The sequence below is a fragment of the Haliotis rubra genome, unplaced genomic scaffold (assembly GCF_003918875.1).
Source record: "Haliotis rubra isolate DU_JTF1 unplaced genomic scaffold, ASM391887v1 Scf6, whole genome shotgun sequence".
NCBI lineage: Eukaryota > Metazoa > Mollusca > Gastropoda > Lepetellida > Haliotidae > Haliotis > Haliotis rubra.
The window spans coordinates 4,105,239-4,120,724 of record NW_025767301.1 but is presented as its reverse complement, the minus strand read 5'-3'; the positions used below and the strand labels follow the sequence as shown (position 1 = coordinate 4,120,724).

The window sequence follows — 15,486 nt, the reverse complement described above, 5'->3', positions numbered from 1 at the left end:
TAGTTCAGTATTTTGACTGTTTCTCTTACTAATATTAGCAGTTACATGTTACAGATGTCTTTGTTTTTAAGCAGAATTCCTTAGAGATAGTATTCTCGATAGATTTTGACCCAAATGGCAAACAATATTTAAAATATGCCTCATCTTCTTGTGATGGATGCTTATCAACTATTGCATTAAACTATGCATTATTTGTGTGACCAAGCCTACAAGACCTTATCGCACCCATGTCCTGAGTTATCACCCTTTGCTGTCAAGGTTTTCGGAGAATATTCATTGTATTATACTGAATATATTTTCGGTCATGACTGCAGACGAAGTGGTTCTAGTGGAAATTATTTGACCTCGCTCTTGTACATGGGTGAACTTTTACACCTAACCCTGTATTTATAGAAAAAATAAAGCAAGAGAATGAAGATAAGGGAAAAGCTGTTGAACAGGACAATGGGGCGATAGGAGGGGCCCCCGGGGGAGGGACCCCTGCCCCCAACAACACTGACGAGACTGAGTCCAAATCCACCACCCCCACTGAATTCTCAGCTCTGTTGCCTCTTACAGGGGAGAAGACACCAGATAGTAAACCCCGGAAAGGAGTCAGGTAGGACAGCTGCTCACTTACCCTTGCTCTGAGCGCTTGTATTGCACTTCTAAGATTGGATCATGTGTAACCAGGCCTGTCTGTCTTTCTATTTCCCTTCTGTTGTACATCTTTCCTGAAAGCTTCTTTCACAAATTAATACTAGTATTTGTTTGACAGTTAATTGTTAAGAATGATATGATACTTTATGAGTGACAACTTCTTTGTTATATTATGATGTGACATTTTGTATAGGTTCTTTTACCATTGTCACTCTTGCTTGACAACAGTAGAAGAATATATATGCCAAATTGTTGCATCATAATATAATAAAGTTGTCATCTATAAAGTATCATATCTTTCTTTGTATTCCTCAATGCCAATCAAACAGATCAATTAATTCTTAGGTTGGACAGAGCGTTTTTGTCATATGAATAACAGCCCCATTTAAAGCCAACCCCAGATGAATAATATTAGAGAAAGGAATATTTCATCTGTACATTTAATATCACAATGAAAATTATATGATTGCAATTAATATTAATTTTCTGCACTATGTGAATAGCATTGTGAGCTTGTGGGTGATCATAGGTGCTAGAAAATAAATTGTTAATGAGAAGAGCAAAACTATTATCACTATTAGCTTCTGTTTGGTGGTCTGGTTTTAGTTAAGGTTTTTGGATAAAGTCATTTTTTTCCAGTTTAATTTTGGTCTGAGCTGAAATGGGATCTTGTTCTGTCACTGAATTAGCCATGCTGTTCACTGATTCTTGAATGCACTGCTAATGAATAACCTTACAGTACTTAGTTAACACCATTTGATATATCCATTCCTTTTCTATATAATTTTGACCAAGACATTTTCCGATGTTCATTTATACTTGCTACATTGACACGGAATGAATAGTCCCCGGAAGCATGTAGCCACCCTTCTTCAAGAGTTCCATTTGGATGTCTTGAATAATAATATTGTTGATGTCATAAACCTCACTCTATCACTCACACTTTCCAGCAAGTGACTGCATGTAGGCCATGGAAGTTAGATTTCGGCCAGGGATGTGTTAGTATGGGTCCTCATGGTCTACATTAAATTTACATGTTGATTCCTTTGTCACAATCAGCTGCATTTTGGTGCCTGAAGAATTTAGCATCTAAATTACTGAAGGCATTTTTTTTTTTTCAAACTCTGTTCCCAGCCATGGATGTATATCTGCAGCTTGCATCAAAGCTGCAGTTTAACCACCTGAGACTTGAGTCAGACAACAACACTGTTGTCCGTTATGGATGTGTACTATTTGTATGTTTGTGCCTATACCTAAAGGAGGCGAGGTGCTAAAAAGAGACTGGCTCAGCGTCGACGACGAGATTCTCCCCCAGCAGCAGCCTTGACAAGCCTTGTGATGAACACCGGCGGCCATCTTGCCACTTCACATATGGACACGACAGATGGTGCTGTCCATTACTTTCAAGATGAGAGTGGTCAGTTTCACTGTCATGTTCTGTTTTCCGCTCATTTGTAAATTTGTTTGTTCAAGGGTTCAGTTGAGATATGCTCCATGGGTATTTGTGCTTGAGAAACCAAATATGAAATCAACACAAATGAAAATGCAAAATATATTATCACTAATATTCCCAGATCATTGAACTATTTGACAAACATTAAAATGTTATTTTTCCATAGTAATTATTATTGTGATGTACCCCTGCAAAATAAGTAAGATCCCAGTGTCCTTCAATACAATGTGGAAGAGAAGAGTAGATGCCCAATACCCAAATCATGTTATAGCAAGATAAGAAATTTACAATGAAACACTCAAAGCATTTTAAATAAAGAAAATCCTCTTTTTCAGCATAAAAAAAAGACTTGTAAAACGCCACCACAAAGGGTTTCAACATTAAATATTGCAGGCCATGACAGCAACAAATCTGTTTGCTTCGTATTTGTAAGGTGTGAAATGCTGTGATGTTTTCTAGGTAACTGGTTAACATACACCTTTGGTGAGAACAGTTCCGGGGTTGCCTTGGGGATGCTGGAGAACCAACAAGAGGAATGGCAAAATCAAGAGCAGCATAACAAAAACCAGTAAGTGGTTGATCATCACATACCTTAGTTGTGACTCTGTGTTGCTTACAGTTTAGAGTAAACACACAGATAGCCTTGTTTGGAGTTGTGTACTTTGGAAACCTATAAGCAAGGATATCATCTTGTATAGCAGCGTATAATTATGTAATTTTAAACGTCTATACAGCATCGATATAAATTTTGAAACATTAATGCTAATAATTTACTGCCACAGATATGTTTACATTTGTTTAGGATGCTACGGTCAAGAAGGACAATGAGAAATTAACCATGGTTAATGAAAGATTATTTATATAGATGTAGAGATATTGACATATCATGGTACATTTGAGCCGATATTTCAACACTGAAATTTCCAGTGAATGATACCTGTCAGCCAATACTGCAGTAGTGACCTTATCTGTGAACCTCAAGGCACTAAAATATCTTTTGACCTAGCATAGCTGGTAAAAGACTGCAGATTCTTTTTCAGAAGAAGTCCTCCTGGGGGTACATATAAGCATTAAAATGTCCATTTTAAAACCCATGACAGTTGCAACTATATTTTGTAATAACATATTTACAAAGCAAAAAACATGTTTTTGTCTTGTGAGACCACCTCTACAGGGCCCCTCAGGGCCTACAGCCAAGAGCAGGTAACTCTAGCCATCTATCTCGCACCTCACTTTTTCATGCTGTCGTTCTATGAGAAAGACGTGTGTGTTGTTCATTGGAAGTTTGATCTTCTGCCTTCGAGATGAGTGAAAAAGAATCAGCTACTGTATATATGGTTCCTTTCTCTATGCACGGGCGCTAGTTGGAATTTATAGGTTGATTTTTTCATTCATAAATTGTTGTAACTTTGCCGTAGGTCACCCAATTCCTACCATGTGGCAGGCAATATGGCGGACCGCTCGGCGTACATTCGTCCTTTGTTGTGTGGTTAGTGATGGCTTTCACCAAGACAGGATGTTTGTGTAATGTTATATTATCTCCTGGACTTACCTTATTTTCTTCACTTTCAGTGAATTTACGGTAAGTCTGTTGTGAGTATTTTAGCATGCACTTTGTATCTGCTATATACTTTCTTGGTTATATGTACACAGGTACACGTTGTTAGTAGCAGCACAGGGTCGTCTCCCGGAGGCTTAGATTAGGCTCCAGGTCTGGCTCGTCCTCCGGGAGTGTACCTAACCTGAATCTCGGCTCCGGGGACGGTCACTCCGCGGCTTTTGTTGTATCGCAGGCCGGGGTTCCGGCTCCGGCAAAGTTCAACCTCTCGGCGCCAGTCATTCGGGTCCTGTACCGTCCTTGACTGGCGCTCAGACTATAGGTTTTTTCGAGTGCACCAGTGCTCCCGGTCGCCTTGGCACCCTCTGGTCTCCTGCTTCGGCAGGCAATTCCCTCGGGTCTCGGCAACTAGGCTTGGCCTCAAGCCTAGGATCGGTCGAGCCGGGTACCCGGCTCTCCTCGATCCTCCATCGTTGGCCTCGGCTCCCTCTACCGTTACCTTGGAGATTTCTCTCGATACAGAGAGCTCTATCCTCAGGGAGCGCGACGAGGAAGCCATGAAGGAGGATGTGGGTCAGGAGCGCTCAGGAGAAGTTAGCTTCTCACTCGGCTCGTCCCTGAGACAGGTTCGTGATCGTATCGCCGTGTTGCCTCAGGTGGTTGTTCCCTCGGAAGGCCCCGACCCCACGGAGTTAAGACTTCCTGGCGAAGCTTTTGCTCAGTGTTGGGTTGCCGAGACCCAGTTGTGTATACTTTCTTCCTTAATAGGGGAAGTTATCAATCCTCTCCTGTCGGGTAGCCGTTCTAGGTTCGATCTCCCGGATGGGGAAGGACCCTCCTGTTGTCGACGAGTGCACCTATGCCTCGGTCGCCCTCTGTGGGGGTCATCCAGCCATTCACAAGCTTCGGCTCGGCAAGGCCAATGCCTGTCTCCAGTTACCTCGAATAGCCAAGTTCTGAAATCAGCGTACCATTCTTTCGTGGAACAGTATCGCAATGCTATTCAGCAGCTTAAGGTTATCATCCACTCGGCTTACCTTTCTACCCTGTAAAGGCAGCTAGTGGACCAAGGGGGCGTGGGCGACGATTCGTCATCGTCCACCCTGGCGAGGCAGCTGACGGAGGTGCACTCGCTTCTGGCACGTGATGCCATACGGTCATGCACAAGCCAGATGATGAGTGCGGTCATGGGCCACCCTCGACTTTGGCTCACCGGCACCGGTACTCACCAGCAACCCAGCAGGCACTATTGCCGTTTCCCTTCAGGATGGGTTCAACCCTATTCCCGGGGGCGCTGGACGGTAGTTCGGGAGGCCGCGGAGGCAGTTAGCTAGTTCAAGGTCTCCAAGCCCTTGCTTGAGGAGTGGGAGAAAGTCACTTCAAATGCCTGGGTCCTGTCCACACTCAGGGATGGCCATTTGCCACAGTGGAAACGAGGTCCGCCTCCCTTCTCCAGGATCTGTTGCATTCCTGTGCCGAATTCTCAGGAGAAGGCAGGTACGCTCCGTGCCGAGGTCCAGTCGTTGCTGGACAAGGCAGCCATCGAGGTGGTTCCGTTGGGCTAGGAGAATCTGGGGTTTTACTCCACAGATTTCCTGTTTACCATGAAGGACGGAGGGTTCAGACCCATTCTAAATCTCAAAGGGCTGAACGACATTATAGAGGTGCCGTCTCAAGATGGAGACACTGCGTTCAGTGATCTCGTCTGTAGAGGCAGGAGATTGGCTCACGTCAGTCGACCTCAAAGAAACATACCTCCATGTACGGATGCACCCCGAGTTCAGGAAATACCTCAGGTTTTCCTTCGATGGGAATTGCTATCAGTTTCGTGTGCTCCCCTTTGGCATCTCTATGGTGCCATGGGTGTTCACTAAACTCATGCTTATTCCAGCTCAGATCGCCATGGCACAGGGCAACTTTTGTTACCCGTACCTGGACGACTGGCTACTCAGAGCTCTCGCCACCCACTTGAGTCGGGATTCCACACAGTCAGTAATGGATACTCTCACCAAGTTGGGTTGGATTATCAGTCTCAAGAAATCAGAGCTGGTCCCGACACAGGATCTGGTTTTCTTGGGGGGCGAGATTCGAGACACAGCAGGGCGTAGTCTCCCTGTCTCGAGACCGCATATCCAAAGTCCAGAGGTTTGTTTTACAATTCCTCCTGTCCTCCAGTGCCTCAGCTCGGACATGGCTCCAGTTACTAGGCAACATGGCGGCGACAGTGGATATAGTTTGGCATTCGTGTCTGAGGATGCGACCTATTCAGCAAGCTTTGGCACAGATGTGGTGGCACTCGGAGAGTTACGAGAAGTTTCTGGTAACTCCGGAGTGGCTCATTCTTCACTTACGGTGGTGGACTGACACCAGGAATCTATCTAGGGGCTTTCCGCTGGAGACCCCGGTGCCGATGCTCATAATTCAGACAGATGCCTCCCTCACAGGTTGGAGTGTGTGTTCTGGGAGACCTCACAGCTTCCGGCCTTTGGTCCAAGAACAAGGCAACCCTGCACATCAATGTGCTAGAATTGAGAAACGTGATGTCCTACATCCTGAAGCAGGGTGGTACGGTATCTCCGTCACTCCTTCAGGAGGCATGGCAGTTCCTACTCTGGTGCGATCAGTACGACATACGGGTTATGCATGTTTATCTCCTGGGGGTAGACAATGTCCATGCAGACGCGCTGTCACGACGTATACTAGTCCCTCACGAGTGGTTACTCGACCATCTCCCAGTTGTTCGGGTCGTTCCAGGTGGATCTGTTTGCCTCTTGGGTGACAAATGAGATGGCAGTGTTTTGCTCCCGGATCCCGGATCCGAGAGCAATCGTCTCCGATGCCTTCCAGCTTGCTTGGATGGACAGGGTTCTGTGGGCTTTCCCACCGATACCACTGATCTCAAGGGTCCTATCGCAGCTAACCACCCAACCAGCGCGACTACTTGTGCTACTAGCACCTCTGTGGTCGTCTCAGTACTGGTTTCCGGTAATACTCAGGTTGCTAAAACAGGCTCCTGTACTATTACCCATGAGGCCGGACCTACTATCCCAGACAGCGCACCACACCCGAACCCCAGGATTCAGTAGGTGGCTTGGCCTTTGTCCGGAATCACCTCCATGCAAGCAGAATTCCTGCACCAGTTGCAGACACAATTCTGGCTTCGCGGAGGGATTCGACAAACGTTCAATATGAGGATAGATGGGCCTGTTATGCACACTGGTGTGGAAACAGAGGGATTCTTGATCCCTTTTCTTCGACTTTAGTCGAAGTACTGGAGTTTTTACAGTCTCGGTTAGAGGCCGGTTTAGCCGCGTCTACTATCTGAGGCTACTCCATGGCAATATCTACCTTCCACATACCCACCGACGGGGCTCTTCTAGGGCAGCACCCTCTGGTGCAGCGTTTCTTAGCAGGCGTGGACAGAATCCGGCTGGCCGGCCGGTGTACTAGTCCCCTATGGGACTTATCCCTCGTTTTAGATTGGATGTCTGGTCCTCTCTTTTACGATATGTCGGCTCTATCCCTCCAGCTGTTAAGCTGGAAAGCAGCCTTCCTTGTGGCGGTGACATCTGGTAGACAGGTTGGTGACATTCACGCAATGTCATCGGTTCCGGAGCTTACCGATCTACCTGCTTTTACACAGCCTACATCGTCGGGAAACTCTAGGCGTGCTCACGCACTAGGCGTTCGTAAGACGCTTAAGGCATATATAAAGCTTACGGCATCTATCCGTAAGGATAAACAACTGTTTTGCTGCTATGGTGGCGGCAAGACTGGTCATCCGGCCAACAAATAAACCATATCGAGATGGCTTGTTTCTGCTATATGTATGGGATACATACACAAAGGTTTAACTCATCCAGAGGGGTTAAAAGCTCATTCAGTTAGAGCAGTTGCCACCTCCAAGGCATACGCTGCTGCTCTGTCCATTGAGGAGATCTGCTCAACGGCTATTTAGAGCCGACTGAGTACGTTCATCCGTCATTATCAGCTGGACGAACACTCACGTGGGCGTGCTCGGTTTGGCCAGACAGTTCTCCACAGTGGACAGAGTAGTACCTTTCTAGCCGAGTGAGCTTTCGAGACTACGTACTCTGTTTTACTTGGTGTCGTTTTTTTCGTCATTCTCCTTTTATCGGTGGCAGTATTCGGTGATGGTTCTTATTCCCGCTCTACTTTGGTATTTTGGTGTCTTGTACTTTACTTGTACTTTCCACTTCACCACGCTTTGCTGTCTAGGCGTTACTGATAGTGGTTTGTTTCGGCGAGTCCCCCATAGCATACTCCTCCAAACCTTGGGTTGTGGGGTGGGGTTATTTAAGTGACATGACACTGTTATCCAATCAGATATAGGCTAGACATTCAGGGTCCTCGCCCTAGTCATGCCCCCAGCCTTGATTGACATCGGCGATCAGGTGATGGGGTAAGTGTAATTTTCTATTTCCGCTCGGTTGTAGATTGTTACTTCCAATGGATTGTTATGCCACTCCCGACTCAAATATCTTTGGGAGTCTGTTTTATGCTTATATTTACCACAAGGAGGACTTCTTCTGAAAAAGAATTGTACAAACCTGTAGAGGTTATTGATTCTTTGAAGAAAGTACTCCTTGGGCTACGGCCACCCGCCTCCCCTTCAATCTATCTGATCGTTCAGCATGAAAAGTGAGGTGCGAGTAGACGGCTAGAGTGCTCTTGGCTATAGGGGCCCTGAGGGGCCCTGTAGGGGTTTGTCTCACAAGACAAAAACATGCTTTTTTGTTTTGTAAACATTTTTTTTACAAAATATAGTTACAACTGTCGTAGGTTTTAAATGTCGACATTTTAATGCTTATATGTACCCCAAGGAGGACTTTCTTGAAAGAATCAATAACCTCTACAAGTTTGTACACATTTTAACAAGGTTTTTTTTTTTTGTTGTATTCAAACAGTAGACAAATACTTTTCTTTTTTTCTGCAGATGGTCTTCAGCCTCAACATGCTCCGATTCAACAGTAATCCTGGACTCCCCGAAGCCAGAAGAGCGGCCCGATTTGTTCCATGACCTGGCTTTACCTGGCCCCCCTGGGGACGGCGGATGAAATGCGGACTCACAGTGCACTGCAGTCCTATGTTCAGGCACTACTGGAGAGTGGTCGGAGCAGGCCAACCATCTCTGACACCTCGTCAGATTCTGACACAACACACACTAAGTCAAAGAAGGAGAAGCCAAAACATTTCTACAAACTGTGGTTGTTAAAGAAGAAGTTTTTGAAAATCCGTTTTGATAGACTTGCCCTTTTGGCATTGTTAGATAGGTAAGTTGATCAGCTTCCTTGCTGCCTGTTGTGGTATATCATGTGAAGATCTGGGTTAGAATTGGTCTTCAGTAGCCCATGCTTGTCCTAAGAGGCGACTAACGGGATCGGGTGGTCAGGCTCATTGGCTTGGTTGACACATGTCATTGTATCCCAATTGCATAGATCGATGCTCATGCTGTTGATCACTGGATTGTCTGGTCCAGACTCGATTATTTACAGACTGCCACCATATAGCTGGAATATTGCTGAGTGCAGCCTAAAACTCACTCACTGTTGTGGTAAATCGTGTGAATAGAAAATGATATAGTGGTCGGATGGTGAATAAAAGTAGAAGTGACTGAAATGGTGCTATTAGTGTTTTGACCTTGCTGATTGTTTCATGTCCACACAGCCAAAGTACCATGTGACCTGTTTGATTAAACATCTTCATCTTGAACATAACACGTTTTTATAGATAACAGCTTCTCTTCATTCCTTATACGACGTTTCAGAGCTAATTCTTGCTTCTTCATCAGGTTAATGAAATGTTGTATAAAGAATAAAAAGAAGTTGTTATCCATAAAAATGTGTCATATATTCATGTTGTTCCAGCTTCTAAATGCGTTTTAAGAACTTCATCTTGACATAGGTAAATACGTGAGATTTGAGGCAATAGTGTCTGTTCCTTCATTATTTGCAGGCTTCCTTAATTGGGTATGAAATTGGCTGTAGCAGCTTAAGGGTTTACTCACTTGTATTCAAGGTCAAGCTACAAGCTGAGAAGAACTATAACAACCAGTACTATTTTATTCCTTTACTGTGAAATAAAACTAGAACCAGGTTTAATTATCCAGTACAAGATCTTTACTTTAACTTTATAAGTGAGTGAGTGAGTTTAATTTGACGCCACACTCAGCAATATTCCAGCTATATGGCGGCGGTCTGTAAATAATCGAGTCTGGACCAGACAATCCAGTGATCAACAGCATGAGCATCGATCTGCGCAATTGGGAACCAATGACATGTGTCAACCAAGTCAGCAAGCCTGACCACCCGATCCCGTTAGTCGCCTCTAACGACAAGCATAGTCGCCTTTTGTGGCAAGCATGGGTTGCTGAAGACCTATTCTACCCCGGATCTTCACGGGTCCTTCAACTTTATGAAACACATTAGGAGTAAAATTACAAAGATTCTCTGTGTTTTTGTTACAGAAGAACACTATTTATGGATAGACAACTTCTTTATTGCAATATATGCGACGTTTCGGTGTAGATCCTTGTCATTTGCTAGATAACAGTGTAGGATCTACACCGAAACGTTGCAGATATTGCAGTCCAGAAATTGTCTATCCATAAAAAGTGTTCCTATTCATCATACCAGTTTCTAAATGCCACTTAAGGAAGTTTTTTGTTATAGCTGAACATGTTGTATCTGTAATCTAGCCTTCTAATCGGCAGTGTTGTCCATGTTGCAGGAGCTTGTCTGTGTTTGAGAACATTGTAGCTGTGCTCATGGCGGTGGCTGTCGGTGCTCTCGGTGCTCTAGTCTTGTCGTGGAACTTCTACCATGACATCTGGATATTTGTCTTCTGTTTTATCATTGCTGGCTGCCAGTACTGCTTGCTCAAGGTAAGCGCGCTGGGTCGAGTATTTGGGAGGTTTTAATAACACAATATCATTATATGTCAGAGTTTTCATCAATTTTAAAAAATGTAAGGGCATTTGTGTACATCAGCTGTTGTTATGGATGTGTGTTTGTAGCTCTATGTCTGTGGCATTCAATCAAATTAAGTAAGAAGGGGACCCAAATAGTGATTTGCCTATTGTCTGTGGGTACTTAGATATCAATAATAAGATTTCAGGAGGGATTCCTCGCTTTTTGACACTGTAGGGGTGTTGAAACCTCATAATTAATTTTATCATGGCTTAAGGTACCTATATTAACTGTACATTAGCAATTATTTATGAACCAGTACTATTTTATTCTCTTTTCTCGTCATACCAGTTTAGTCTAGGATCATAATTGAGAAAAACCATGCAAACATGCACTTGACGGCTTTGTTGATATTTGTGCATATATTCTTTTTTTGTTTGTGTTTGGCATTATGATTTGTTTTGAAAATGACTGTCAGTACTTCTGACTGTTTCAATCTCTCCCACCAGAGTGTACAGCCAGATGCCTCCTCTCCAATGCATGTAAGTACAGGACAGAACGCATTTATACATGACCCACGAAGATATCACTTATGAATGGTCTCCTGCAAATCATGCTCGCTGTCCCCCGCCGCAAAGCGGAATGGGGGACTATCTTATCAGCAGCATTCGTCCATACATCCGTCCGTACGCCCCAATTCTTGTTAATGCGATATCTCATGAACTGTTCTACCCAATGTCTTCAAATTTGGTGACAGCCTACATTGGGGGTTTATGCAGACACCAGTTGATTTGGGTGACCTTGACCTTATTTTCAAGGTCACCAAGAAACCTTGACCACTTTTCAAACTCTTGTTAACGCGGATATCTCATGGACTGTTGTACCAAATGTCTGCAAATTTGTTGACAGCCTACATTGGGGTATTACGCAGACACCAGTTGATTTAGGTGACATTGTTCTTATCTTCAAGGACACCACAACACTTTGACCACTTTTCAAACTTATGTAAACGCGATATCTCATAAAACATTGCACCCAATGTCTTCAAATATGTTGACGGCCTACATTGGGTGATTATGCAGACACCAGTCATTTCAGGCATCTTGTATGTGACCAACAAATAAAAAGTAGTAAATATGTTATAAATATTTCATTCTCCTTTAGCGGCGGGGGACATTACCATATTAGGGGCAAACACTTGTTGTAAGAGGCAACTAACAGGATCAGGTTGTCAGGCTTGATAATTTGGTTAAAACATGGAATCATATCCTATTTGTGTAGATGGATTATCTGGTCCAAATTCAGTTATTTACGAACTACCATCTTATAGCTAGAACATTGCTGAGTGCAGTGTTAAACAAAAATACAAACTAACGAACTGAGTCAGTGAATTAGGCATCCTTGTGCCCCTTGAATATTGAAGTAATATTAAAGTCAGATTAATCTGATTTGGGAATAATTGTGTACTCTGACAAGTTGGTATTTTTGTGTTATTCAGGGCTACAACAGATTGATAGTGTTCAGCCGTCCATTCTACTTCTGTCTGTGTTGTGGCCTGGTGTTGTTGCTGGACTATGCAAGTGACCGTGTCGGGAACCATCCCATTTCCATCTACGGGATGCCTTTTACAGCTGAATCTTCTCTCATATTTGCTCGAGATTTACTCAAGAGTAAGTAGAAGGCCTTCCTCCAATACTTGAATCAATAACAAATCTAGCTAATGCCAGTTTCATCTTGTGAAAAACACAAATCATCTGAAAGTTAGATGGATGCCAAGAGAATGATCTTTTGTGTCACATTAGGAGTGGTGAGGTAGCCTAGTTGTTAAAGCATTTGCTCATCAAGCCGAAAATTTGAGTTCGAATTCCCACATGGGTACAATGTGTGAAGTCCATTTCTGGTGTCCCTCACAGTGATATTGCAGGAATATTGCTAAAAACAGCATAAAACCATACTCACTCACTTGTATCGCATTAACATGCTAAAGGTATTATTGGGTGATAGTCAATGTTTCACAAACCAACATGTCACTGTAATACTTTGTGTTGTAAAACAACATAGCTCACTCTGATTGTCCATGTCTCTTCAGTCTTCATCCTGTGTTTCCCGCTGCTGTTTACGGCAGGGCTTCTACCTCAGGTCAATACGTTTATCATGTACATGCTAGAGCAGATCGACATGCATGTCTTCGGGGGCAATGGTGAGTATATCACCCTGCATGCAAATACAGATGCCTAGTACTATAGGAGATATGTATTGTTCCAGATTATTGCAGGTATTCTGCATTATGCTACCTTCTTATGATGGATTGATGCTGGACTTTTAAATACCATTGTAATAAATGATAAAAAACCAACAAGCACTGAAGTTTTTTAAGAATCCATTAAATGTTTTTATTTTTGCTAAGTACTTGATAAAGATTCTATTAGTTCCTTTAAAATCTGTTTGATTTTTTAAACCTAGCCTAGTAATGTAAGGCACAGCAATTCACAGTGCTATGTTATAGGTGCCAGAATCTGACAGTCATGGGTTCCAATCCCAGATTATGAACGTGGTTGTCAGCACCACTCCATTGAGTGTTATTTTCTTGATACTGTATTTCAGCAACGACAGGCCTGGTTGCCTCAGTGTATTGTTTGTGTAGAAGTGTGTTTGCTGTTGCCCTGCTCTATGGCTTCTGTTATGGAGCTCTCTTGGTGAGTACAATAACATTTTCACTGAAATACAATTGAGGTAATGATAATAATCTAGTGTTTTGTAACCTGCATTATCAAACTTTTCAGTTTTCATATCAGCTCAGGAGGTTGGGTAGCCATGTGGTTAGAACATTCACTGAGTATATAGTAGACATGAACTTGATTCACGCACATGGGTTCTGTGTGTCAAGCCCATTTCGGGCCTCCTCCACAATGATGTATTGTTGGAATTCAAAGAATTGAAGAAGCCATACTCACTTCCCCACTCAATCCCGTCAGTGTATCACCATACTTCACACATTCATCTCATTTGAGATGTGCTAATAGATACCTTGCGTGCTTAGAAAATAATATGGTTTTCCGCTAGTGAATATGTTGATTCAGGTTTTACAAGCATAATTAGTTCTCAAACATGGAATAAGTGAGACTATTAATGGTTTTATATTTGTAATGTATCCATGAGGATTCCTGGAGATTGACTGGAGTGTTTGCTTTGTAGGGTGTGGGAACGGAACATACATGTGGGGAGACTGTGGAACGAGAGGCAGCTCAGAATGTTCTGTTCTCTGTGTTCTGTGGTGTGCTGGTAGCTGTCTCATATCACCTCAGTCGAAGTGCAAGTGACCCCAGTGTGCTGTGGTAAGTTGCAGACTTTGATTTGACTTGTTCTGATAAGTCCATGCCTTAGTCTGTGTCCCTCATTCATCATTACTTGACTTGACTTATCTTGTGGTAAGTTCATGCCTTAACATGCCTGTAATCTGGTAAGTTCTAGACTTGACTTATGCTCAGAGTTCAGAGTTTGAACAGGTAAGTTCATTCATTGATCTGTGCTCATGTAAGTTCATCATATGGATCAGCTGGTTACAGTATGTGACCTTGCATTGTTACTGCATAGATTTGCTCATGCAGTCAACCACTTGATTAACTGATCACCAGTAAGTAGTACTAGAGTGGGGGTTTTGCCGCACATGCGGCTTAGAGGCTTATTTTTATGAAACATGTTCCCCAGCCCCCCTTAAAAACGGCGATGGTCTATCGAGAGGCATCCTTCGATGTGCCGCCAGCCTAGACCCAAAGTTCCGAATATTGACTGATTGGGAGTCCTGGTGGTGTGAAGGGAGAGTGTAGGACTCGTAATCCAGCAACGCGAGTTCGAGATGGGGTATCGGTGGAAACTTTTGCAAATGAAACAAGTACCGTAAGTGCCACAGTGCACATCAAACAACGATGACTCAAGCTTCGGGTCCAGGAACAGTCATGCGAATTAGAAAAGCGATCTTGGACCTCGGGGACACGCGCGGCTTCGAAGACCCCAGGGTCGAAGGCAAAATATACGGTTTAGAATTAGGAAACAACACTTACAGGCGAGCGGAAGTCCGCGGTGGTGGTGGTAACCTAGGAGATTTAGACGATGTCGTCACCAGAGGTCTCTTAAAAACCCAGTACAATCTCGTCCTCAACGACAATAACAAATGGATGATGGTCCCAGCATTCGATGGCAATCTAGGCGATTTAGACAATGTTGAGACCCGAGGCCTCTTAACAAACATGTTGTACCAGTTCGTCCTAACCGATGATAACCAGTGGACGTTGATCTCCTCCCAAATCAACTGGCTACTCGATATCACCCTCGTTTCTCCCTACGTGTTTGCGGAGTCGAAGGATCATTATTTAACGAAAGTCCTCAATAAGGGGATTCTCATCGCGTCTTACATCCCCTCGCAACGAAGGAGTGTGCTCGTGTGCCTCATCCTGAATAAAGCGGGTCATTTGCTAGCGAGTCGACCGGATAGCCAAAATACAAGTTTACAGTTTGTGCCTGAATTTGAAGAGGTGTCCAATGTCCTAGAAGGGATTCCAACCAATTCAACGCTTTATATCAAAGACTTCCTCGGGGAGGCATCACCCGACCGAGATGTTGAAATTATAACGGGAGTAAACCTCCGTTGGCCTCGAACTTGGAGAATACAACCGCGATCACCCGGCCTCACGAGGATTTTTCTACTTTCAAAAATCCATCTCATCAGCTTAAAGTTTACGCACAAGAAATCGTCTGAGAATCAATTGAAGACTCTTCCATAATACGAGCATAACCATGGGCGACGTGTCAAACCCGAATCAAATCGCAACCATCGCGTTCTCTGATCTCGGGGACACGTGAGGATTCGACGAACCCGGTACGGAAAACGCCTTGTACGTCCTGCAATT

General features: G+C 43.8%; 1 protein-coding gene across 1 annotated transcript in view; it reads left to right on the top strand.

Annotated features, from left to right (window-relative positions):
- LOC124255356 (pecanex-like protein 1) overlaps window positions 1-15,486 on the top strand; it is a 63,732-nt gene that overhangs the window by 22,511 nt on the left and 25,735 nt on the right. Inside the window, 11 exon segments of the mRNA XM_046689253.1 lie at window positions 394-598; window positions 1,899-2,056; window positions 2,552-2,660; window positions 8,608-8,725; window positions 8,766-8,944; window positions 10,401-10,554; window positions 11,089-11,121; window positions 12,078-12,249; window positions 12,669-12,779; window positions 13,184-13,275; window positions 13,775-13,914. Coding sequence (XP_046545209.1) covers window positions 394-598; window positions 1,899-2,056; window positions 2,552-2,660; window positions 8,608-8,725; window positions 8,766-8,944; window positions 10,401-10,554; window positions 11,089-11,121; window positions 12,078-12,249; window positions 12,669-12,779; window positions 13,184-13,275; window positions 13,775-13,914 — 1,471 coding nt within the window.